The 25,524-nt window shown below is 40.2% G+C and overlaps 2 protein-coding genes across 6 annotated transcripts in view; both read right to left on the reverse strand.

The window, feature by feature from the left end:
- Nucleotides 1-15,501, reverse strand: part of disc1 (DISC1 scaffold protein) — a 55,865-nt gene extending 40,364 nt beyond the window's left edge. For 4 of the 5 annotated variants that reach the window (XR_013278461.1, XR_013278462.1, XM_077495573.1 and 1 more), the window contains exons 1-6: nucleotides 14,914-15,501; nucleotides 6,905-7,722; nucleotides 5,792-5,861; nucleotides 3,725-3,881; nucleotides 2,038-2,122; nucleotides 1,222-1,454 (exon numbers count right to left, since the gene is read on the reverse strand). Coding sequence is in view for 3 of the 5 variants with exons in the window: in XM_077495573.1 (XP_077351699.1) it covers nucleotides 1,222-1,454; nucleotides 2,038-2,122; nucleotides 3,725-3,881; nucleotides 5,792-5,861; nucleotides 6,905-7,722; nucleotides 14,914-14,986 (1,436 nt within the window). In the remaining 2 variants the exon portion in view is untranslated. Of the gene's footprint in view, nucleotides 1-1,221; nucleotides 1,455-2,037; nucleotides 2,123-3,724; nucleotides 3,882-5,791; nucleotides 5,862-6,904; nucleotides 7,723-7,842; nucleotides 7,981-14,913 lie in introns of those variants that run through there. The other variant, XM_077495574.1, reaches the window with a different exon arrangement.
- Nucleotides 15,502-16,846: 1,345 nt separating this feature from the next.
- Nucleotides 16,847-23,649, reverse strand: tsnax (translin-associated factor X). The gene is made up of 6 exons (XM_077494428.1): nucleotides 23,340-23,649; nucleotides 22,840-22,929; nucleotides 22,642-22,756; nucleotides 22,060-22,190; nucleotides 19,054-19,163; nucleotides 16,847-17,859 (listed from the first exon to the last, which is right to left on the reverse strand). The coding sequence occupies exons 1-6, from the start codon at nucleotides 23,353-23,355 to the stop codon at nucleotides 17,482-17,484; spliced, it is 840 nt and encodes a 279-aa protein (XP_077350554.1). The 5' UTR covers nucleotides 23,356-23,649; the 3' UTR covers nucleotides 16,847-17,481.
- Nucleotides 23,650-25,524: the final 1,875 nt, after the last annotated feature.

The raw sequence follows: 25,524 nt of genomic DNA on the forward strand, positions 1-25,524 counted from the left end.
AAAAATGCTTGGAGATGGTCAAAGTAAGAAGAAGGGAAGGTGTCGAAAAACACAGGTGCTATTAAAGGTTATTTTAGTTAACTAAAACTAACGAAAAAACTAAAAGTCAAAAACCAATTTCGTTCACGAAATAAAATAAAAACGAAGATGCTTTTTAAAAAAGAAAAGTAACTGAAACTATATTTTATGTTTACAAAACTAACTAAAGCTAATTATAATTATAGCAAACGTCCTTCGTTTTAGTCTTTGGTAATTAATTTAATGCATGAGCCTTTGGGGATGATTTTAAATGTGATTTTTAGTAGATTTATTTTGATATAAACCGGAATAATGACGTCACGCCCATGGTGTTTTTTAAATATTGCGCACAAGTAATACACACAAAAAAATCTAAAACTAATACTGAAACTAAATAAACTAAAACTAAGCATTTATTAAAGAACTAAAACTAATACAAAAACTAACAGTTTTAATTGGTTTCCAGGGTGGTTCTAACTAAATTAAAAAAAAAACAACAACTCAAAATAAAATCAAATAAAAACTCAAATGAAAAATTGCAAAACTATAATAACCCTACTGCCATATTACAAATAAATTGGTTTATATACTCTTGCATTTTTCTAAATATGCAAAAGCACAAATAAATTATTTGTACAATTTTTAGGACTAAACACAATTTCTCTTGATAACATTATGTGGCCCTTGCGTCCTTCTGATTTTCTGGATGTGGCCCTCAAATGAAAAAGTTTGGGCACCCCTGACCTACACCAACACTTTATTAAATCCAGTGGATTAATGTTAAGTGTATCTATACATGCAACACAACATCTGTTTTCCCCGCTTCACTTGTCTGTGCTATCAAATTATATTATGACTTACTAGTATAAAACAACCTCATTACAAAAACACTGTCTTGAGGATATTAGATCAACATACCAGGGAAGCAAAGATTCAAGCTATTTACGGACGTATAACCAATTAAACATGGTCTATCTATGGTGATGAAAAATACAGGACGGGACACGTATGGCCTGCCGAGCTATCACTGCAACTGATGGTTCTCTAGCACCTTCATCAGGCTGCTGACGGTACTGCAGGAATTGTAACTGCAAGGTGAGGGAACTTCTGACGTTTGATTGAAATAATATTACTGTTCTTTGGTATTGTTTGAAAATTAAAACGTTCAATTTAACATAGCCACACATTTACATTTAATCTAACCTGAGCATGGAGGGAGGAGGGGAGACGGCGATCTGGAGGCGGTTCTCAGACATCACAAGATCCTCAAGTGTTCTGCTCATGTCTGCGAGCTGGGCCGTGGTGCAGCTCCTCAGCACGGAGCCCTCCAGCTCCTCAGCCTCCATCTGCTGCTCCTCCTGCTGGATCTGCTGCTCCAGACATCGACTGCGATCCTTTAGCGCCGCCAGTCTCTGCTGCAGCTCCTCAATTTCCTCCTGCATCGCAATCGTGAACAGAACTTTACCAAAGCACAGAGATATTTTGTTATTCATAGTCTCAATGCTGGTATTAGGCTTCATCTTAACTAATTTTGACAACAAGCCATGCTAAAAAATAAATAAATAAATTGGTAAATAAATAATCATGTCTGAGGAGATATTACAGTTTTTCCACAGTTGTTTTGGTACATTTCTCAAATCAGAATTGAAATTTGCAAAACACCAAGTGCATTATTCAGAAGAGTTCGCACAAATTGCAAAATATCATGGCTCCCCTTGCAAAAGCCATTTTCCTTCTCAAAATACTTGGTATATCTCTCAAAAATAAATATTTGTGCCATTGAACATTTCAGTGCCCTCATAATAAGTCATTGTGTACCATAAAACAGTCAAATTGCAACTCATGTTTGTCAATATGACTGCTTCAATTTTGATGACAAATTCAGTATTCTAAATTGAAAGTTATGCCATTGTGACATAACTGGAAAAACGTCCAACATGCAAATTACGTCAATGCCATAAATCATTCTTACGACAGCTTTGACAGTCTGCGTCTTATTCGAACTGAAAATGAAATTACCTCAACTGTTCGTTTTTCTTGTATGAGTCGATCTCGACGGCGCACTGAGTCGGACGGCTCTGCTGCATCGAATTCTGCTCCCAACCTGCTCAACAGAACAAAACAGTCACCTCTATAAACTTTATGGAAACAGAATTTTGTGTCCGAGCTAGCCCAAGCAAGGCCATTTGCATCTTTTGTGTGTTTTTCTCAATGCCAGCTTCACTCGGGGATCATCTTAAAAAAATAAAAAATTAAAAAATAAAGACGGATGACCTCCATGCTAAGATTTGTTTAGAATTAGCGTGATGTGTAGTCATTTCAAAACATTTCTAATAGATAAGAGAAACATTATGTTTGAGCTTTAAACTACATTTCAGGATGTATGCAGCAGTGCCCCTGCTAAATTTCCTTCCTGTCACAAGAGTTATGTTGCACAACTCTCTTTACTGGAGGGGAAAACATCCTCTTGAAGATCACGAAAAAAAAGCATGGGACATTTTGGACTACAGTTTGTTTGTTTGTTTTTCTTAATTCAAAACCACTGAGTGTGGTCTACTGTGATGAACAAAAACAACTGGAAACGTAACCCTGTTCATGTGAATAAATGTATTTCACAAAAGTAGATCATTACTGTATTTACAAGAATACAACCAAAATTATGCTTAGAACATTGTTTTGTTTTGTTTTTTCTGGTAAAAGGGTACATAGTAGTGAAAAGAATACAATGTTCCTCTTTATGAGATTTCAGTGTTTTTACTTAGGCACAGTGAATGATAAAAGACTATTTTAATGTATATTTTAGGAACTTCAACTTGAGTACTCTGTATGGAAAGATTCAGGGAGACGGTTTATGGAAATTTAGGGCAGCATAGTACACAAGTGGTTTGCATGTCTGCCACACAGTTCTGATGTTTGGGGTTCAACACTCTGCTTAGGCTTACTGTGTGGAGCTTTCATGGGTTTGTTTGCATCTTAAGGGTAATTAAAGGCTTGTCCATATATGTGAATGTGAGTTTGAAATATTGTTTGTGCTTGAAAGTTAACAGACCCTTGGGGTATGTTAACTTATGAGTACAACTATAAATGTATAAAAGCTAAACATCACTTAGTAACACAAAAATGTTTTAAATTGTCACCAAAATTCACATGCACATCTCGAGTCATGTAAACTTCAACCCCTGAAAAGATCCAAAACAATTGCCAAAGTATTTTGAATTTTATGGGCATTAAGCCTTTTTCTCATCATACAATGCTCTCATAAATTTACATACCCTTTAGGCTTAGGGTATGTAAACTTTCACGCACAACTGTATTTTTCTGATGACTTTTACTCCCTACATTTAAAAACCTCCAATTTTTTTCTGTAATACTAACCTTACCACCAAGCTGAATTCTCACGCTATTTGTGAGTTCACATCACAATTATCAATCTGGCTTGTGAGGTTAATATACTACTGGAAAGTCATAACATGTTTTGACAAAGATGGGTAAAAAAAAATTACACAAATTCAAAATTTCCCCTTGAAGTACCATGTACATACTACTACTTCCTCAGTAGTTTTATACTAAATATTCTACATTTAGGCTTTTGATTAGTCAATTTAATCCTGAACTAATACAAAGTGTCTGAAACAATTACATAGTGAAAACTGAGATGACAGATTAGCGTAGTTATTCAAATGACACTGATCCTCGGTTGACTGACCTGTGCTGACCGCTGTCTGCCCTATGGAGGGCGCTGTGCACCACCTCTCTGAGCCTTTGGAGGAACAAAGCCACACTCGGCTGTCTGGATGGCAAACCGAGCTTCAGAGCTTCGCGCTCCTTGCACAGCTCCTCCAGCTTTTTCCCAAACCGTTCAGCTGAAAAGACACACATTCATGCCAGATCTTGAGATTCAGTTGTGCCAGAAGGTAAATAAGGACTTTTGCTTTTGCCTAACTTTGCTAATACTGCTACAATACATTACACCTAAATTAATTCCCTGATTATTTGCACAATGTGCATATTGTGCAATGAATAAAAACGGATTATAAGCAACACCAGTCCATCCATTTGCTACACCATTTCACCATTAAAGTTTAACCATCAAGTTAGTGGCGGATTGGGTAGAAAGGAATAAACAAAAACCATGCTGATCGAGTGCAGGCATATGTTGGTCGGTGACCCTTGACTGGATCTATTGTTTGCAAGAATAACAGTACAACAAGTAGAAAAGACTAAATTACTGGATATCACTCTAGATTCCAAATTAAAATGGTCTAAACAGACTGATAATTTAGCAAATAAAATGGAAAAGAACCTCACTGTGATAAAAGGATGCTCCAGGTACATGACAAAAAAAAATACTAAAAATAAGTAATCCAAGCGTTATTCTTGTCACATTTGGATTACTCTTCAGCTATTTGGTCATCTGTACCAAAATATGATATACAGAAACTACAAATAGCACAAAATAAGGCAGCCAGATTGGCTCTCCAATGCTCAACGTTGTAGTCATGCATGAGAATGTGTCATGACTTTCTGTTGAAAGAAAGACTGCATTTTCATCTAAGTTTTTTCAGGAATGTGTTAAAGGTAAAAATAAAAAATAAAAAAGTACATTTTAGACCAAGTACCGTAGTGTACATAAGTAATAAACATAATCATACTACAAGACAAGGCAAAGTGCACTTTCAAGAAGAAGTTAAAAGAATATTTAATAAAGTTGCAATAATGAAGGCACGTTGAGGTTCACTGCCCAACATGAGTATCTTGGTGTGATTAGTAGGGTGGAAAGTGAGTGTGTCTTTTTATGGACACATTAGCTTCTACATTTTTCAAGCGCTAATGGGGAGTTAAACAAACCAATAAACCAAACCAATAAACCACCGCACACTGACATGTAAACAAACGTACTGTATAGATCTGAAAATACAGTACTGTGCAAAAACCCTGGGTCAGCAATGTTTTTTTGTTTTGTTTTGTTTTTGTTTTTAAATGACCTTTTCCCCACCAATGATTTGACATAGTAAAACTGCAAATAGAAAGACGGGTAGACTATCATTAGCAGAAATTAGCAAAAATAAAGCACACCATGTTGTGGAAGAAGTTACTAAGACATCCAACTTTACTATCACATGTACTTGTAAGAATTAAAACCGAATGCTTTGTGAGTCACAAAGGTATCTGCAGGATGCCAAGAGCAGATGTTGCTGTAGCTATTTCAGTCACATGGTCCAAGAAATAGGTCAGAAATAAGCCCTTTCCTCCATGAGTCTCTTGGGCCATAACTTGGTTAAACAAGGTCTTCAAAGTACAATTGAATATTGTTTGATTTACATATTTCTAATTCAGTTTACAAATGTCAACTTGGTCTGTTTTTGTAAGTCAATGAAATCTGTCAATGGTTAAGTGTGTCAGGACAATATGTTCTCAGATTTGTTAAGATTTATTTTTTGTTTGTTTTTATCAAATCATCAAACTATTTTTTTCATCTAGCAAGAAATCGCCATCCGTTTTTCCTCATCTTTAATAAGCACATCTAAATGTTTGGATCCGGAGTGAACACAATGTTCAGTCTGGATATGATTTATCCCTTTTATCCAGAACATGGCCTTTTTTTCTGCGTTCTGACCTCCTTTCAGTAAATCTAATTAGAACACACAATTATAGCAGAAAGAACAAACTGGGTACACAAATATAAATATAAACAATATATTGTTTCATTCTGTCCTTTTAAAACCACAGACATGCTTCAGCTTGCGTTTTAAGTATTGACTGAAACATTCACCTGCATCATAGTCATCATCCACAATGGCTTTTTGCTGCAATCTTTGGAGCTTTAACATCATGGACTCAATCTAAGGAGGAAACACAAAATCAAGAAAAATAAAATTAACAAGTGGTCCTTTGAACATTCACCAAAGGGCCAAAAATTTGTAAAAGGCTAATGACCGGTAGATCACGATACATAATGAGGGTGAAATTCTTGAGTCAATTATTTAATACTAACTGCAGATTCAGATTCTCTCTCAAGAGATGGAAACATGTTGTGGGCTATTTGATATGATTTACTATGTAAACTACACCTGCTCAATGTCAAGTTGAAGTTCCAAACCATTGTATCACACAATTAATTAGAGAGATTTTTAATATGACGCGTGATATTCAGAGTAGTTTTTCTTTACTGTTCGTAAGTGCAATTGTTGATCAAGGAACAATGTTTATTTTACAATAGCCTTACCCTATCTCATTAGCATGGTAAAACTGTTAGGGATAAATATTTTAAAAAATGTAGCTATTTTGGGCATTACACGTGTTTTTTTTTTTTTATGTGAATCTGTACTATCAACAGCAGTTAGCTCGAAGAGATAGCTAGCATGACGGTACAGTGACATTGACTGTCCCTTTAAACTACAGAGTTGCGTTTCTTATTTTTATATATATATATATATATATACTGTACTGTGTAAAATATATTGTTTTCTTATTATGAACTTGTGTCAGTAATTAGAAGTTAATTAGAAGTGTTGTGCCATACAAACCAAGTATAAACCAGCTATGAACTATGCTAGTCTGGTGCTAGCTCCAGCTAAGACTATTAGCCCCTTCCCAAATATGCAGGTTGCCAATGTAATTGTCTTTAAAGTAATTTTACATTAAGTAAAAAAATAAAGCCCCATTAGTTCAGTTTTGTGGCTAAATTTTAATTTTGACATGTTTGCAATGATTATTGTATAGTAAAATTACACGAGTGCTGTTATTGTTGAAATATTGTATTCAGTCTAATATTTCAATGGTTTTTGGAATTAGAAGATCTCATGCAGTGCATCGTGGTACGTGTAGGCTATCCTCAAAAAGTGACTGGGCTGAGTGACCACTATTGGCTACAAACTTCAATCACCTTAGTGTGTGTCCGGTTGTTTTGGAGACAATCTTGCAGCACGTGGTCATACTTCTTCACCAAATTGTCCCAGCCTTGGTCGGAAGCAGGTGTGGCGCTCTCGTATCCCGACGTGACTGAGGATGCAGAGGCGGTGTCTGAGTCAAGTGACAGTGAAGAGGTGATTTCGGAATCCAAACACTGAAAGTCGCCATTGGGCAGGTAAGAGGACACCTCCCTGCTGCCCCACACGCGTTCCCCCCAAAATTGTGTCTCCTTTTCTTCATGGCTGCTCAGGACAGAGTTGGGTGTGACCTGCGTGGACAGTTTTGAGTCAGGTTGAGGAAGAGATGATGCTGGTTTCATGTGAGAGAAGTTAGGCACTTCTGAGGCTTTCGGTTCTGGGTCACATGCTGGTGTTGCAGGGGGCGTGAGAGTCCTGAGAGATTGTTGAATGAAACTGAAGCTGGAATTAAAAGACTCTTCCGGGGTAGTTGAATGTGAAAGTATTGGAATGTGGTTTAACGCGAGTTCACTATTTGGTTGATTGGATGCAGCACTGAGCGCACTGTCGTTGGTGGAGGGCAGAGAAATGGAATGACAGTTTTTGTCAGGTTGTGCAATTTTCATTGGAGACATTCTGACAGCAGATGATAGACTTTGACATCCACTTTTCCCATTCATGCAAATTGCTCTATCTTCTCCTTCTTCCTCATCCTCCTCGTCTTCCGGATCATCAGTAGTGCTTAGAGGTCTGGATTGCTCCCCTCTCATGTAGCCAGGCCTCCGGTGGAGCTTCTTACGGTAAACGCTGCCAGCTGTCCCTGAGGCTCTGCCACCTGTCGACACACAGATTAACCATTAAGCTGGACAACACGGTCAAGAGGAAGATAAAGAGTGGCTCAGAGACAACACTGAGGACACGCTATGCCAGGAACATGTGGCGCCATATTACTCACCAATGGGAATTCACAACATTGTTCAAACTAAATGAGAGATTTTATGGTCAATGATGGGGCTCTTAACTGCAGTAAGGCCTCATGTTTGAAAAGAAACACACTGGCAGATGTGTGAGAGTTCCCAGGGTTCTGTTCCAGCTGTTGGGAAATACCAAAAACATACAGTCATCTCCATTTAAGCCACGCCTGCCCAGCCAGCTGAAACATTTGAATGTGTTTGTTTTAAAGCGATACAACTACAGAACAGAGGTTCTCACACTTTGGTGCGCACTTCTGTGCAGTGAGGCACACCTCTGAATTAGTGGAGTCAACACTCGTGACTTACGGTAATTTGAATGGCCCTGGCCTCCCATTTAACACTTTTGGGATGAACGATAGTACAGAGATTACCTATGGAATTCAAATTAATATTGCGTTTGTGGAATATGAATTAAGCAGCGGCCATTTTGCCACTGGCTCTCGACTGACAATGACATCACTCTTACTCAATCATGGCCAATCACCGCTCACCTGTTTTCTGAGTTTGGTCATGTGACACTCGCAAATTGAGCCGTGATTGGTCGTTACCTGAGCAACCGTGATATCATTTTCAGTCGACAGCAAGTGGCAAAATGGCCGCCCACTGAGATGAATAAAAACAGATTGATTTTGCTACTTTATGTCATGTTTTGGTTTGGTGGGGGTGGGTTTTTGTTGTCTTTTGGTCGTTTGTCATGTGTTCCTTGTTTCTTCCCTTGTCCCGTTATGTCAAACCACGTCCACCTGAGTGTGTCTTCCCTTCCCAGTGTATCCACCAATCAGCTTCCCTTGCCACTTGTGTCTTGCCCAGCTGTGTCTAGTCATTGTCATTAGCCTGTGTGTATTTAGTCCCCTGTTTTCCGTTCGGTTCTTGTGGAGTCATTGTATCTGTTGTGCTTGTAGTATCTGTGTCCCTGTGTTCCATGCCATGCTATGCCATGCCTTGTCTTTGTTTTTTTGATCTTGTTAATTCTTTCATAGCACCTTGTTTATAGTTTTCGTTAATTAAATCCCCTTTTTTACCTGCATCCCTGCCTTGCCCGGTTTTTTGTTGCCTCCTGCATTTGGGTCCTGCCACCAACACCCCACTTCCGTGACAGAATGACTCCACCACAACTGGACCCAGCGGGGGCAATGGCGGAATGGGAGCCCTGGGCGAAGGAGGGGCTTGAGGCCTGCGACCGAGCCATTGCCGGGCTGAAGGAGGTACTGGCTATGTTCCGTGGCGTCGGGAGTGACGGGTCAGACAGGCCTCTCGCCCCTGAACCTCGTCTGCTGCAGCCTCTCGCTCCGGAACCTCGTCTGCTGCAACCTCTCGCCCCTGAACCTCGTCTGCTGCAACCTCTCGCCCCTGAACCTCGTCTGCTGCAGCCTCTCGCTCCGGAACCTCGTCTGCTGCACCCTCTCGCTCCGGAACCTTGTCTGCCGCCGCAGCCCCCGGCCGCTTCGCCTGTGCCGCTGCCGCCGCAGCCCCCGGCCGCTTCGCCTGTGCCGCTGCCGCCGCAGCCCCCGGCCGCTTCGCCTGTGCCGCTGCCGCCGCAGCCCCCGGCCGCTTCGCCTGTGCCGCTGCCGCCGCAGCCCCCGGCCGCTTCGCCTGTGCCGCTGCCGCCGCAGCCCCCGGCCGCTTCGCCTGTGCCGCTGCCGCCGCAGCCCCCGGCCGCTTCGCCTGTGCCGCTGCCGCCGCAGCCCCCGGCCGCTTCGCCTGTGCCGCTGCCGCCGCAGCCCCCGGCCGCTTCGCCTGTGCCGCTGCCGCCGCAGCCCCCGGCCGCTTCGCCTGTGCCGCAGCCCCCGGCCGCTTCGCCTGTGCCGCTGCCGCCGCAGCCCCCGGCCGCTTCGCCTGGGCCGCTGCCGCCGCAGCCCCCGGCCGCTTCGCCTGGGCCGCTGCCGCCGCAGCACCCGGCCGCTTCGCCTGGGCCGCTACCTCCTGTTCCTCGTCAGGCGGCGCATGGATTGCGGCCGCCACCTCGTGTTCCTCGTCAGGCGGCGCATGGATTGCGGCCGCCACCTCGTGTTCCTCGTCCGGCGGCGCCCGGCCAACGGCCGCCATCGCCTGCACCTGTTCCGGCGGCGCTCGGCCAGCGGCCGCCATCGCCTGCACCAGTTCCGGCGGCGCCCGGCCAGCGGCCGCCTCCTGCTCCTCATCTGGCGGCGAACACCCCGCCGCCACCTCTGCTCCTTGTTGGGCGTCGAGGACGCCCTCCTGACTGGCCCCGCTGGGACTCTCTTGTCGGGCGTCGAGGACGCCCTCCTGAACTGCTTTTTGTCTGGGACGGATGGGTGGGCCGTGTGCCCTCCTCCGTGCCCCCTTCCGCCCGCCCTTGTTTTTGGACTTTTTATGTTGGACGTCTGGGAGCCGTCCCTTGAGGGGGGGGTTATGTCATGTTTTGGTTTGGTGGGGGTGGGTTTTTGTTGTCTTTTGGTCGTTTGTCATGTGTTCCTTGTTTCTTCCCTTGTCCCGTTATGTCAAACCACGTCCACCTGAGTGTGTCTTCCCTTCCCAGTGTATCCACCAATCAGCTTCCCTTGCCACTTGTGTCTTGCCCAGCTGTGTCTAGTCATTGTCATTAGCCTGTGTGTATTTAGTCCCCTGTTTTCCGTTCGGTTCTTGTGGAGTCATTGTATCTGTTGTGCTTGTAGTATCTGTGTCCCTGTGTTCCATGCCATGCCATGCCTTGTCTTTGTTTTTTTTGATCTTGTTAATTCTTTCATAGCACCTTGTTTATAGTTTTCGTTAATTAAATCCCCTTTTTTACCTGCATCCCTGCCTTGCCCGGTTTTTTGTTGCCTCCTGCATTTGGGTCCTGCCACCAACACCCCACTTCCGTGACACTTTATTTATATTCCACAAACGCAATATTCTTCATAATATTGTGTTTAAGACGAGTGGGGCTGCATAGAACATATTATTAAGAAAATGTTGGGTTAACTTCCCCTTTCTCATTAAAAAAAAAAAAAAAAAAAAAAAAAAAAAAAAGGGATACTTTATTCATTTAGCTATTTTCAGCAGTAAAAAAATATTTTGTTCAGAATTAATTTGATAACTTCATTATGTACAATTACATCACATGTGCTGAGGAAATAGGTAAAGCACAATCACGGATCACCTGTTTTCTGAATTTGGTCACCAAACTGAGCCATGATTGGTCGTTACCTATTTCCTCAGCACAGGTGATGTCATCTTCAGTCAACACCAATTAGCATTTTTTTTTTTTTTTAAAGATATCATTCATAATAATCATTCATGAAATGAAAAATAATGAAGGTATAACATTCATTACATACAAAATATTGTTTTCTTACTGTTGAAAATGGCTAAATGTGTCAAATATCCCTTTAACTCATTCACTGCCATTGACGGAAAAAGACGTCTAATGATACATTTTTGCTGGGCTGGCAGTGAAGGTTTTAAGTGTAACAGCCAGGGGGTCCCAGTACTTTTTATCCTATAAATGTGAAGTTTAGCCGGGTTGATGAAAGTCTGACAGAGGTAAGTTGATCTGTAATGTTTTGTTGAAACTACTGCTTCCACTATACCATTGTTTACATATTACACAGACTTATTTTTAATCAAAATAAAGGCCATGTTTTCCATTACACTTGTTTATTGTATCAGTTTGAAAATTAGTGGTAGAACCATCATGTTCATCAACACAAACAAGAAGTTCTAAACACTTGTAGGCCAATAGGCTCCAGGGTCAAAAAGTTGTCACATTGTCAAACACAACCGGATTTAAAACAAATCTACCATAAGGGCAAAATATCAAAAAGCTGATCAAATGGTAAATATCATCACATGTGTATAATCATGTCCTTCATCTGAAAGAGTACCGAGATGATGAATAGTGGCTTGTCCTGACACCTGCTCCTTCCGCGCGATTATACATGTCATCATGTGTAGGATTCAGCGACAGACACAAGTTTAAATGGCGAGAATCAAAGGGCTCTTTGTGTGCAGCTGCACTGCTCTCTTTTATTTCGGACTTCTCCACCCATTGCCCACTCTCACACATTCTAAAGGCACGGAGAGACTTTTGTGCTGGATACAGAGGGGGCATTCTGTCATTGCAAAACCCTCCTTGAAATCTCAACTACAATGTATTTCTACGACAGAATGTCAATTTCAAAATTCAATTTTATTTGTACTCTGACTGAATCTAAAATGTCAAGTTATAGAACTACCTCATGAAACTCCCATTATCATGCCCATGTGACTGTGGAGAGCTAGCCTGGGCAACAGGAAAAAGCACTTAGGGTAGAGTTGGGATATGACATTGAAATAGGAGCGCAAGTAAAAGGGTTTGCTCCCATTGTCCTACTAAGTCCACTGGGACCTCAAACTAAAGCTCAGGTTACCCACGCTTTGTAAATGCAGCCACTGTTCCATAACCATTTACGTAATTCCACACTTAGTTCTCAAGTACAAGTAGCCGCCATCTGTTGTGATATTTGTATGTAGTCAAAAAATAAAAAAATAAAAAAATTAAAAAAAAACAGAAAAAGAGCCAGTGTACTAAAAGGGGAAAGGCTTTTGATCGCTGCAACATAGCTATACTTCGATTACACAAAGAAGGTTCTTCCCAGTAAAAGGGAAGGAAATGCCTCAGGGCCTCTTGTGTGTTGTCCGTCTTTGCTAAAGCCCTTTTGGAGTTATGGCATTCACTGTTTCCTGCCAGGATTTGAGCTAAAAATGTCTGCCAGGAATCCCGACAGAAAAGTGAAAAAGGAAAGACGCCCGCCAGAAGTGACTTCCACATTAGCAGACGTGTCAGTGTAAGTGATTGCAGGCCCAGAACAAAATGTGAGCAAAATACTTGTTGATCACTGTTTCAGACAAATGGGGCCTGATTATTTACCTTCGCAGATAAAAGAGGCCCGGTTTGCAGGCCTTAAGTTAAACACTGTGTCCCATTGGTTGTTGAAAGTGCTTAAAACCAAAGAGGGGAGGAATGCAGCGGATCTCATAAAAACAAAGTCGTGTTAAGGAACAAGCTCAGCAAGACACACATCAGCAGTTCAGCAAATCCACATGTCAGCAGGCTCCTGAGAAGCAGTGTGCCTCTGCAGATGTGCAACACCACATCACTTGTGACCCCCCACACTGTCTGTCTGTCTGTCCGCCTGTCTAACTGTCATGGTGTGTTATGAGGCATTCCTCCAAAATCAGCTACCCCACTTCCTGTATGGTCACATGAGGGTCACGATCTATTTTTGAGTATTGGGTAGCCGAAGCACAGAAGCACAAAAACATTTTTTGATGTGTTCCTGCAGCTGAATGTTGTTTACATTAGTGTTGTTCCGATACCGTTTTTTGGCTCCCGATACCGATACCCAGCTATGCAGTATCGTCCGATACCGATACCATACCGATACTTAAGTTTTTTTTTCCTCAACATGAAAAAGCTGTCCTGCCATTGGTTCAGAGCATTCAAGGGCCAATAGGATATCTTAGATCAGCATGCAGTGAACATGTCACATACCAGTGAATGTCATGCACCTGCAAGACACAAGATGCTGCATCCAAAATCCTATATTAGCGTTGGAATTAATGGTATCGGCATGTTACTTGTGAGTAGTCACCGATACCACTGTTTTAATGCAGTATCGGCACCTCTGCCGATACCAGTATCGGTATCGGAACAACACTAGTTTACATGCCATGATCACAGATATAAAGTACAAAGTGTCATCAAAATTATATTAAATGTTTGACAACAACAAAAATTTTCATGGAAAATAAATTATTTGAATAAACTAGCTAAATATTTCAATTGGATGTGAGTTAAATTGTCAAATATTCAAATGGTGACGTGCGTCTTAACTAGATCTAATAGGAACAATTTAAATAATGCAGGAAATAAATAAGGGAAATAATTTACAGCACTATTTATAGTGCATAAAATAATTCATATTTAATTGTGCATACAAAAAGAAAAAGACATACTGTAATGTATTTAGACTAGTAAAAATTACATAATGGTGAGCACTTTTGCCTCACATGCATCTTGGGTTAATTTATAAAGCTCTAAATTGTCCATTGTGGATCGGATCGGATCGGATCGGATGGATGGATGGATGGATGGATGGATGGATGTATGGACAAAACTTTAAGAGACAGAGTAAAAATGCGAATAACCTATAAATTAAAAATCCTTTCCTATAATATACACAATAAGTAATTAAATGTGGAACTATACGCACGATTACGTAAGGTCAACCTTTCCCATGTTGGTCAAAATTTAGCTCATCAAAGTGTGGGAGGGAGTGTCTTTACCCTGTGACACAAACTGGGATGTTCTCCAAGAACAAAAATAAGTTGTAAATGTAATTGGCAGTACACAACAACACATGCAGTACATCCATCCATCCATTTTCTACAGTCCTCACTGTAAGGTGCTGGTGACCTGGATGGAGTATTGCCCAGCTGACTGACTGAACGGCTGAATACACACAACAACCCATTCCCACTCACATTCACAACAGTAGACAATTTGGAGTCGCCAGGTTACTTAACCAGCATGTTTTAAGATTATTAAATTAGGCCGGAGTGCCTAAAAATCCAAGCAAGCACGAGAAGAACATGCAAAAATTCAAATCCTGAATCTCAGAACAGTACGTTGTCCTCATTAGGGTCACAGGTCAGCCAGAACCAGAAGGCGGAAGCCGACATCCCAAATGACTTTGGGCAAGGTGGGGGTATGTGGTACACTCTATACTGGATGCCAATCGATCACTGGCCACACATGATAAAACAACCATTCACACTTACATTCACAGCTGTGGACAATTTAGTCTTCAATCAATCTAACATGAATGTTTTTGGAATGTTGGAGGAAGCCGGCTTGAGAAAACACAGGAAAACACAAAGTTCCGATCCCGAAACCTCAGAAATATGGGTTATATGTATATGTAAACATACCTCACATTATAGAGCCGATGGTGCTGTTACCGTTTAAACACATATTTGCCCTATAAGTCATTTGTGTCCCTCCCCAAATCTGTTGATTGATTTCTCCATACAATAAGGGGGGAAAAAAGAAAGAAAACATATTTTACCTTCCATAAGTCCTTGGCTGTGGTGATGCAGTGTGTTGCCGTGGCATTTCAAGCCCAACAATCCAGCAAACATATCTCCATGAAGAGGACGAAGAAGCTGATGGTGCCACAGTCGTGTGACGTCCAGCAACTACGCACTGACACGGAGCATGACCGAGCTCACTTCCGCTGTGGAAAAGTCAAGAGACTTCTTTGTTTGAAAACTAGCCACCACTACACTGAGCAACTTTTTTTTTTTTCTACCGTCGTTGTTGGTTCTTTGTAAACATTTGCGCAATCGGAGAGTTTAAGTGAGTTTCTGATGCAAACGTGTCGTCCGGTTGCGCGAGCAGCAGTCACTGCACACAAAAAAAAAAGAAAAAAAAGAAAAAAAAAAAAGGATGCTCTTCTGAGGAACTGCAATAAAATATCCGACGCGGGATTGACAGATGAAGAACTGGATGAGTTTTGCGTGATTGTCGATCATGCGGCTCATTGATCAGTCGACAGGCGCGCGGTCCGTTAGTCGCTGCCCTGCGTCGTGTTGGAGCTCCTACGCGGTGAGGAATTTGACTCCAGCCTCCTTCAGACCGCCTCAATTCCACAGCAAGCATCCTATGAATGTTGGGAGACGCATCGCCGCATTTTACGCAGACGCTCTTACTGAAATAGTTAACATTAATTTACTAGGTTTCCGTGACAGAGGGAAAACTTAGAAAGAAAAAAAAGACAGCAAGATATGGAATTTTGGGCAGTCCTTTCAATAATTTCAACCACTTTATAAACTAAAATAGAGACTATATTGTTAAATATTTTTATTATTATTTAATACTATTCCTTTTCACATCTTGTGTATTTGACACATGCACTTTGTGCCGTTTGTCATCTAAAAGGGCCTAATATATTTGCTTGCTTTATTTGAATCTAATAAAAGTTCGATATGTGTTAAGACGTTTCAGTTTAGACGTTCTTAATCTAGTGTGCGCATGCGTCAGGTACGCGGAAAAACAAATTGGGACAAACTTCCTTTTGATTATATGTTTTTAGCCTATTCACAATACTTGTATTATTATTTTTAATACAACGTTCATATATTTTTATTACTAAGAGTGAATTTATTTAATATTTCAACATAAATACCTTACACAAGAAATACCTACCTATATCAATTTTCCATTTCTTTGAGTGTGTATAGGTGCACTAAACTACAATCAGAACATGGTTCAATAAATACCTTACTGGCGCTGTCAATCATAAGTATGAGGCTAATTTTATAAGAGAACGATTGATACTTTTTGATGTACTATTTCAGTTGATCGTTCAATTCACAAAGAGACAAACACATTGGAATATGTACAATCTAAATTTCTAAAAAGTTTGGTGCTGTAGATTGTATACAAGTTCGACCCGCTCGCTTTCCTTCTCTGGACAAATAAGTGGTTTCTCAACCCAGCAGGTGCTGCTTGCACTCCCTGGCCACACGATGTTAAAGATGTGGGCCAGTGCCAAAAAATGCACTTGCCTTGCATGTGGTCAGATCACCTGCTCTGTAGATTAGAAGCACTTAATGTCCTTTGGCAAGCAAAGGAGCTAACTGCTTACTTAGAGGACACCTCATGACCTGAGAGGTTATCAAGTTTAAGTAGTCCGAACAGAAGGCTTCACAACATAATTAATCCCCATATCCATTTAGAAAAATAAGCTGCGTAGTGTAAATGAATGGACTGGATGAAACAAATGATAGAAAGGTAAGGTTTTTATCCATTTCTGAGTAAAATAGATTTTTTTTTCTATTTTTATTAGCCTCAGCTCCGGTTGAGTCAGTGATTATTTTTTAATATGCCATTGTTTTAATGTTGCATCTCATGTTGGAGAATTAGGGCACCTGATGAGTATAACATTTAAAATATTGAAATAATTAACGTAAATCACATATTACACAAACACAAAGTACTGGTATTTACCAGCAGATGGCAGACTTAACCTTTTATTCACGCTACCAAACGCACACCCAACAAATAGGAGAGGTTTTAAAATATGCACAATTGTATAAAGACCAAAACCATTAATAAGCACATTAATATACTATTCTTTCTTAACCTCTGCAAGTTCTCAGCATAAAAGTGAAAACTGTAAACATGTTCAGGTGATATAACAGTCATGTATGAACACAAGTTGAAGTGATGTGTGTCATGAGTAATGAGATAAGGAAAGGGTGGGGGGAGGACAAGAAGACAGGCATTGCTTGACATATATATGTGTACGGGTACATCAGGTGGCTGCCAGAAAAATGGGCCTGAACAAAGGTCACATGCTCTACCTTAGATTATCTGTACGTGATAGCGGAAGGGGAGGGCTGAGAGCAAAATAAAATAAACACACACTTTATCAAAGAAACCTCAAGTCTTGCAACGCATGGCATACTTGCTACACACTTTTACCCATATAAACGGCTGCAGCAGTCTTAAGACAAAAAAATACAATGTCTATAGTATGAAAAAGTAAAACCATGTTAAACTTATGTAGGCCAATTACGAAAAGGTTCAAACTTTTACAAAGGTTAAAAAAGAAGAAAGGTTGCAAGGGGACTTAGACCACAGCTTCTTCTGGGTCCATGTGAGTGTTCCGGCTGGAGAAGACATCGGCCAGCATATGTTTGGGGATCTCGGAACCGCGAACTCGCAGGGTGTAGCAGGCGTCCTCCACTTTGCCCAGGCTCTGACGAAGAGTGTGCAGCTTCTTGGACACCTCGTAAGGGCCCGTATTTCCGATGTAGGAGAAACCGTCGTGGATCTGGCGCAAGAACTGGCTCAGCTGGAAGGGCGTGTCGATGTCACCATTGCCCACGCTGCTAATGCACAGGCGCATCAGCTCTCCTGTCAGGTCGGCCACGCCCAGCAAGTAGTCTGCGGGCATCACCTGGAAATTCATGACCTGAGGCTTCGATGACAGGGTGTCAGCAGATCTCTGAGAGAGCGTTTAAAAAACAAAAACAAAAAACAAACCAAAAAAAACATATAAATACGTCTTTGGGAAACAAGACATTTAAAATAGAACGTATTTATACGTTTTTGGGAGCAAATGAGTGAAAAGGGCTTTTTAGCAACATTTTTTGCCCGCCAAATTTAAAAAGCACCTATTATGTGTTCATCTTTCAACATTTAATGTTATGAGCATGTCTTCAAAAAATTATCCACTGCACACGCTCATCCTCCCCTTTTTCTCATGAGTTAATTAATTGCAGAATTTAAAATTGGGAAAAAAATAACCACAATAGTTTGACATGAACAAATATTCTGAATGTCATACACATTTATTGAATGCTTTACTTTAATGCATGTAGTTATATTTATTGCTCAAACAACCTGTGCTACCTTTAACATAATCATCTACAGTCAGCTGCAGGAACATCTGATTAGATTCCACACCCAGTTAGATTTGCGTTTGTAAAAGATTACAAAATAACGTGTGGTTGCCATTAAGGCTATTTACAATCAAGAACTAAAAATAAGGAATTAGAAGATTAGAAAATTACCATTAATTTCATGCAATTTTAAGTGAAAATTCTAAATTGTGATATATAAGTAATTCTTGAGAATTATCTGTCATTGTTTTTTTGGGGAAATATACCAAAAGTAATTAGTGACTACTACTCAAGAGTAGTGAACCCGTACTAGTATCGGTCTAAAAATAAAAGTGGTATTGGAATCTACATAAAAGAAAAATCTTTTATTCCAACATAAGGCTTATATATTACACTTCCAAGACAATACAAAAAGTGTGGCAGTAGCCAAAGTGGAATACAGAACCAAAAAATTCACCCAACAAAAATAAGTTCCACAATCCTGCCCAGTTGTTTTCAGCTTCAACTTTAAGGCTGCATCGTAATCATTACGTCATGTTTACGGCATGATGAGGGTGCATGCTTCAGCAAATCTGAATACCAAAGTGTGCAGATCTGATGCCACAAGTGGTAAAAATGTAGAAAAACGTCATTTATAGTCCAAACTTAATGGCAATTAAGAGACTCTAATAAACCTGACCTTGATCATACCAACGCAAGCACGGGCAAACAGCCTTCAACTTTTGTGCAGCAACATGCCGCTGTGCTATCAGGTTCAAATGATTTAAATCTAAGAAATTTCAAAGTGTTAAATATACCTCATCTCCTGTCGTGAACACCAGGCTGGCGTTGATCTCCTCCAGACTGATGAGGGAGCGATGACGGATGTAGTGCTGGAAGGAGGCGGCCTCCACATACTCCTGGATTCCTGAATGAATGAAAGCCACGTTGAAATGAATCACTCACACCAACCAAAGGCTGCAAGTAACGGATATTGAGCGTTCACAATGAATCTTAAGTGCACTATAACCATTACAGATGAACTTATATTCAGCTTTTTTTTTTTTTTTTTTCATTTCCTATGTATCTAACTGGGGCGGCACGATGGATGAGTGGTTAGCACATCCGCCTCCCAGTTCTGAGGAATATGGTTCGAGTCCAGGCTACGGCTTTCCTGGGTGGAGTTTGCATGTTCTACCCGTGCCTGAGTGGGTCTCCTCCCACATTCCAAAGACATGCATGGCAGGTTAATTGGGCGCTCCGAATTGAGTGTGGATGGTTGTTCGTCTCTGTGTGCCCTGCGATTGGCTGGCAACCAGTCCAGGGTGTCCCCCGCCTACTGCCCAAAGCCAGCTGGGATAGGCTCCAGCACCCCCCGCGGCCCTTGTGAGGAATAAGCGGTCGAGAAAATGGATGGATGATTGCATCCAACTGTTTCACTGCACAAACTTGTTCTTGAAGGGTGGGAGCTAAACTGCAACATTCAAACAGGATGTTGTCAGAGGGAAGTGGCCACTGAGTTTTTTTGTGTCAGCAGGTTGCAACAGAAATACAGAGAAGGTGGAAGAGTGACAAAAACGCATAGAAGTGAATAGCTGAACAAATGTTTAACAAAGTCAATTTAAGCTCTACTATAAAGATTATACAGTAATGCAAAATTTCACCCAATATCACCAACGTTTTCTGACTTTCCAATGTTGCAGAGGATTTACACAAAACAGAATACAGTAGTTTAAAAAAAGAAAGAAAAAAAAAAAAGGCAGAATGCATATCAAGCCGAGTGCGCGTAAACACGACAGGCTATCTGCAGCGTATAGATCACAGATGCAGATAGTGATTCAAACCTGTTTCCTGCAACAGTCTTTTGATTTGAACAACAGTGGCCATTTTTTTGTGGCAGGCTGAGATGACCCCTCATTTGTTTTCTGGCCCTGTGTAAACAACAATCAAATAATCACAGGACGGAAGACTTTGTGTCTGAAGTTTACTTTTGGAGCGGCAATTGAACTTCAAAAGGGCCCGCTATCTCGCTTCGGGCTAACCACAGAGAGCACCGCGCAGCTGGGACGAGGATGTGCTTAGTTTGTACTTGCACTGCTTGCACTGGGTGTCAAATGTACTCACAGCAATTTGTTTTGTTTTCACAGTTTACAAATAGCAGGTAAAGAAATTATTGTTGAGGTAATGCCCTCCATATTTACATGGAGTAATGGAATACAAAAAGAAGTTCAGTATTTTTTAATTAAGTAATTTGTACAGTTTTCCACAAGCATTATGATATAAAGGGCCCAAACAATATGGCAAGGCTTTGTTTATCCACATCACACATCCTCAGTGCTTAAAGTGGAAGTAAATGTTAAACATTTCCTGAGAATAATACATTATATTCAACCTCATTAAGTCAGAATATGACATTCTGATTAATATTACATTTGTGCTAACAGCGCTAACTATGAATGTTACATTTATTTTAAAACTGATTTAGAGTCAGTACCCATTATTGTTGTCTGAAAATTTTGTACAGGAATTATTTTTGAACAAATGAAAACATTAAATAAATGTTTGTTGGGTTAATTAGAATAAAATAGATTAAAATAGTAAACGTCCTGAATGGCTGGGAAGAATTATTTTGGAATAAATAAAACCATTAAATAAATGTTTGTTGGGTTAATTAGGTTATAATGGATTAAAATAGTAATTGTCCTGAATGGCTGGAGAGGGGGGGAAAAAAATAAAATAAAATCGGTATATTATTTTTTGGCCATATCGTCCAATCCTAACAGAAAGTAAAACAAAACAGCAGATGAACAGGGGCTGTTGCAGTACGTACAATCTAAATCGTAAAACTGCACGTCATATGTGAGTACACCCCAAATAGATTTGTTCGAAAATCATGAGTTTTTTGGGGGTTTTTTGTTTCCTTTTCCGGAACGAACAGAAAATATTCCCACAATTGTGGGCCCTTTTTGTTGCACAATATGCACTGTATGTCTACATATGCTTATAAAATGTTACCAAAAAAAGTCAAATTAAAAATTACTTTAAAAAAGAAAAGAAAAAAAGAAGTAAATAATAATAATAATAATAATAATTCGCAAGAATTCTGGAAATTCCCCACCACTTGCTTATGCAGGTCTTCAGCTAAAGAGCTTATCAAGAAACTGAAGACCCGTTATCAGCAGCAATTAGGTTCAGATTTTGCCCCCAATGTCGTTAAAGGCCTCTCTATGACAAAAGTGGCGCCATTACATACTGTATGCCAGGAGACTCCTTGTCCAGATTAGCCGCAAAGCCGTTACACTGAGCTCTAATAAAGATGATAAAAACAGAGAGGGGAGAAAGAAAGAAAAAAAAAAAAAAAAAAAAAAAAAAGGGCCTAATTGGTGGGAACTGCCACTAGTCACGTCGCAGAGGATGCAACATTGATTCAAGAGTGACTACAATCTAAAAATGACTTCCCCCCCACACCAGCTAGATAACAGCTCACCATCGCACAAATTTGTCTCCAAACTTTGCAGACATTTTGGCTACACTAACAAGAACGGATAGTGATGCAAGAAGTGGAAAAACAACGTTATCAGAGGGTGTTCCTGTTAATGCAGGCCTGGAACAAGGTCACGGACTCACACGAACAGTTATGTCACCATTAACTTAAAACACAGGAGGAGATACTGGTGTTGTTTAGTTAACATTCTCCTGTTTTAAGGTTCAGAAGTTGATCAGTAGAGTACTACTATACTATAGTAGTTGTGGGGGTTATAATCTCCAAACACCGCCAATCGGAATGTACTGCCACCCCAGGTAAAGCAGTCTAGAAAACTCACCTGCAGTGAACGCTCTGTGAAATTGATAGATGTCCTCTCCTCGAAGCTCTTCTGCAATCTGACCAATTTTTTGCCTCACACCACAAAGTTTCCCGTCTGCCTCATTTAAAATGGCCTCTGCATCTGGAACACTTCCAAATCAAAAAAGAAACCCAGAGCACAGTAAGAATTGACTGTTCATCTGCAGTTCGTCTTATTAAGTAAACATTGGACTTTGTGCGTGGCTGTTTTTTTTTCTTCTTTTCATCTCCTTGCACATTAAAGTGAGAAGGAGAAGGTAAAAGAAACCCTCAGGGTGATTCATGAAACTCGAATCCTAACAACCTAAATGTGGCATATCTCTACAAACAAATGTTGCGAGGTGAGAAATTGGTTATGGAAGAACAACCTTTTGTTAACAAAAAAAAAGTTGGGATCTGCAACAATGTAATATGTATTTTGTTTCTTTTACATTCATTAAATCAGTTAGGATCATTTGACCCTACGCCATTACGTGTGTTACTTCCATTAAATGTATTCCTTTGTACAATTTACTGTGAATCTCACTAACAAAGTAACAAATATTCATCCTACATAGCATACCTTGTCACTCTGTGTAAAAGAAAAATTGTCCTCTTGCTCTCAATGGTGACATCTCGACTGAGCTTAACAAGACGCTCGTATTTGTCGTGCTTGGTGTCAAGCTCCATCTGAAAGACTATAAAAGATATATGTGTAAATATCAAATGGCATAGCCATCCAGGTGAGAAGTGGCATTGATACAAAGATGATGCAATTTACCTTTGAAGGCTGCGATGACAGGTGAAGACAGATCGGCACCTGCCTCACAGTGCTGAGCTGCATTTTCATTTTTCTGTGGATGTCCTTCAGCTATAAATGATGCAGAAAAGAAACAGATGATGCTGTGTTTTCTTCAATGCCAAATTCTTGTGACAGGCACATCTCTGTGGCTGGGCTGCAGAGCCATCTAGTCAGTTTATTTTGCTGTTCTTTTCAGCTTTAGTCTGGAAAATAATGACGTGACCTGACGTGATGCATTGTCCTGGAGATTACGTTTGACTGATTTGAACATGTATGGCAATTGTTCTAATCGTCACACTGTAAAATATGGACCAAGAAATATCAAGACAGTTGAAATACAGTACTCAGTAGTGAAAGCAATATCGCTGAAAATAAGCACGCGGATTGTAAATGGCTAACGTAGAACCTAAAAGCAGTTACACACGTGCGTCTGACGTCTCTAGACCAAAATGAGTTTATGATGATTAGTCTGAACTTACCTGCTCGCTTAATCATACCTTCAGCGTTACCGTATGGTAAAGTACAACTGAAGCTGAATTGTGATTATTTTTGACGATCGCTTGAAGTGTGCTCCAAAAGTCGCCCCGCAGTTAGTTACTTACTGAAATAGTTTTTCAGGCGAAATGGTTCAATTTGTATTTAAAAGACAGAATTACTAGCGCTTTTAAACGAATGTATGATAAATATCCAGTAATTCTACGCGAATTAATTTCTATTATGTAGATTTTTCTTCAGGCAGTCGGCTATCTCGTTTATTGCGGGGCTTTCGTGATGTTTTGTGCGTAACAGGAAATGAACGGAGCGGTGCATATTGGGATACGTAGTTTTTTCATTCATTTCATTTAGAGGCGTGAGAGCATCCCATTCAAGTCAAAAGTCATCTTTCAGCAGGTAGTATTGCATCGACATTGATTTATTAATTATCTGTGCTCTCCTTTCTCCTTCCTGAGAATTCAAACAGTGGGTATTAAAAATAAATTGGGTTGTTATGTTTCGTTTTTGAGGCAATGACGTGTGGTGACTCATGGCTGGCGAGGCATTAACTCCTCCGCAGTTGGATATCAAAATATGAATCCAAAATAGATTAGCCCGGATTTCATTCATGACCTTTATTGTAACATTAATTTTCAAAGCTTAAATGTTTAAAGAGATATGACTCATTGAGCCATTTTCAGCAGTAAAAAGTTAATATTTTTATCCAGAATGAATTTGATAACCATTGTTTTTCATGTACAATTAATACCATTAAACACTAATTTTTCCACTTGATGTCGACTAAAGATAACATCACCTGTGCTGAGGAAGTAGGTAACAACCAATCATGGCTCAGTTTGTTGATCAAATCTATAAAATAGGTCATCTTCAATCGACAGCAAGTGTAAAAATGTGTCGTACATGAAAAATAAAGTTATAAAATTCATTCTGGACCAAAAAAACAAAACAAAACAAAACACATTTTACTGCTGAAAATGGCTCAATGAGTCAAGTATCCCTTTAAATCAATTCTACATTAGCCTATTCAACAATGTAATAGCAAGTGTTTTGTTTTGCTTGTTTGTTTTTGCTGATCTTTTTATTTATTTATCCATCCATCCATTTTCTTGACCGCTTATTCCTCACAAGGGTCGCGGGGTATGCTGGAGCCTATCTCAGCTGGCTTTGGGCAATAGGGAGGGTACACCCTGGACTGGATGCCAGCCAATTGCAGGGCATTTGACTGTTTATTTATTTATTTATTTATTTATTTATTTATTTATTTATTTATTTATTTATTTATTTATGGCATTTGTTCTTAATTGCCCACGTCTGGTAACTGCATGTCTGATGTTTCTAACTAACAAAATCAGTAAAGAATGCGGCAAGTTAAATATAAAGCTAAATATAGTTCCCGCAATACAAGTGAATGCAAGGGCGAGAGCACAGTTAAAGAATGATGTTAGGTCTACACGCCCTCTCAATCAGCCAAGCCTTCCTCTAGTTTAGTGAGGGCCATCTAAAGGCCAAACTGGGGCCCCAAGCAAAATTTTGTTTGCAGGCTGATTTTCATGCCCTGAAAAGATTTTTTGTCAACAATTGTATTTAGGGAGGAGCAGCCCTGGCTCTGGTGGTTATGTATGTCTTTGGGAAGAGTGCCATGTTGCTTGTACACATTGATCCAATGGAGCCCAGCTTGACAGTGGAAAGGTACTTTCTTGGCTCCACCCTACACTTTCAGCTGATTTTCTGGCTGATCAGAAAGACTAAATATGTCACACACATTCATTTAATTTGCTATATTGAATTGACTGTTGAACTGTTGCAGTATGTGTGATAAAACATATCTTATTGGAGATATAAAGACAAGCAATGTCTCTTAGTCGCTGGAGGCACTGAAATCTTCCAATACCGATACCGTTACTCGCCCATTCCTAATTTTCATGGCAACATTGTTGGATTGAAATAGAAAATCAATCTAAAGCACTGATCAGATAACTAAAATGGAAAATAGTTTATTCTTCTTATTATTTTTTCTTCCCATACAGGGGAGTGAATAGGCTTTCTCTGACTGCCATTTCCAGGATTTAAATAAAAGAGGACAAACCCTAAATTATGAGGTCAGTGTATCATTTTACAGGTAACTAATATTTTGACTATTTTGACTATTGTTTGGCTCTTTGTGTCCTG

The sequence above is a fragment of the Festucalex cinctus genome, chromosome 14 (assembly GCF_051991245.1).
Source record: "Festucalex cinctus isolate MCC-2025b chromosome 14, RoL_Fcin_1.0, whole genome shotgun sequence".
Classification (NCBI taxonomy): Eukaryota; Metazoa; Chordata; class Actinopteri; order Syngnathiformes; family Syngnathidae; genus Festucalex; species Festucalex cinctus.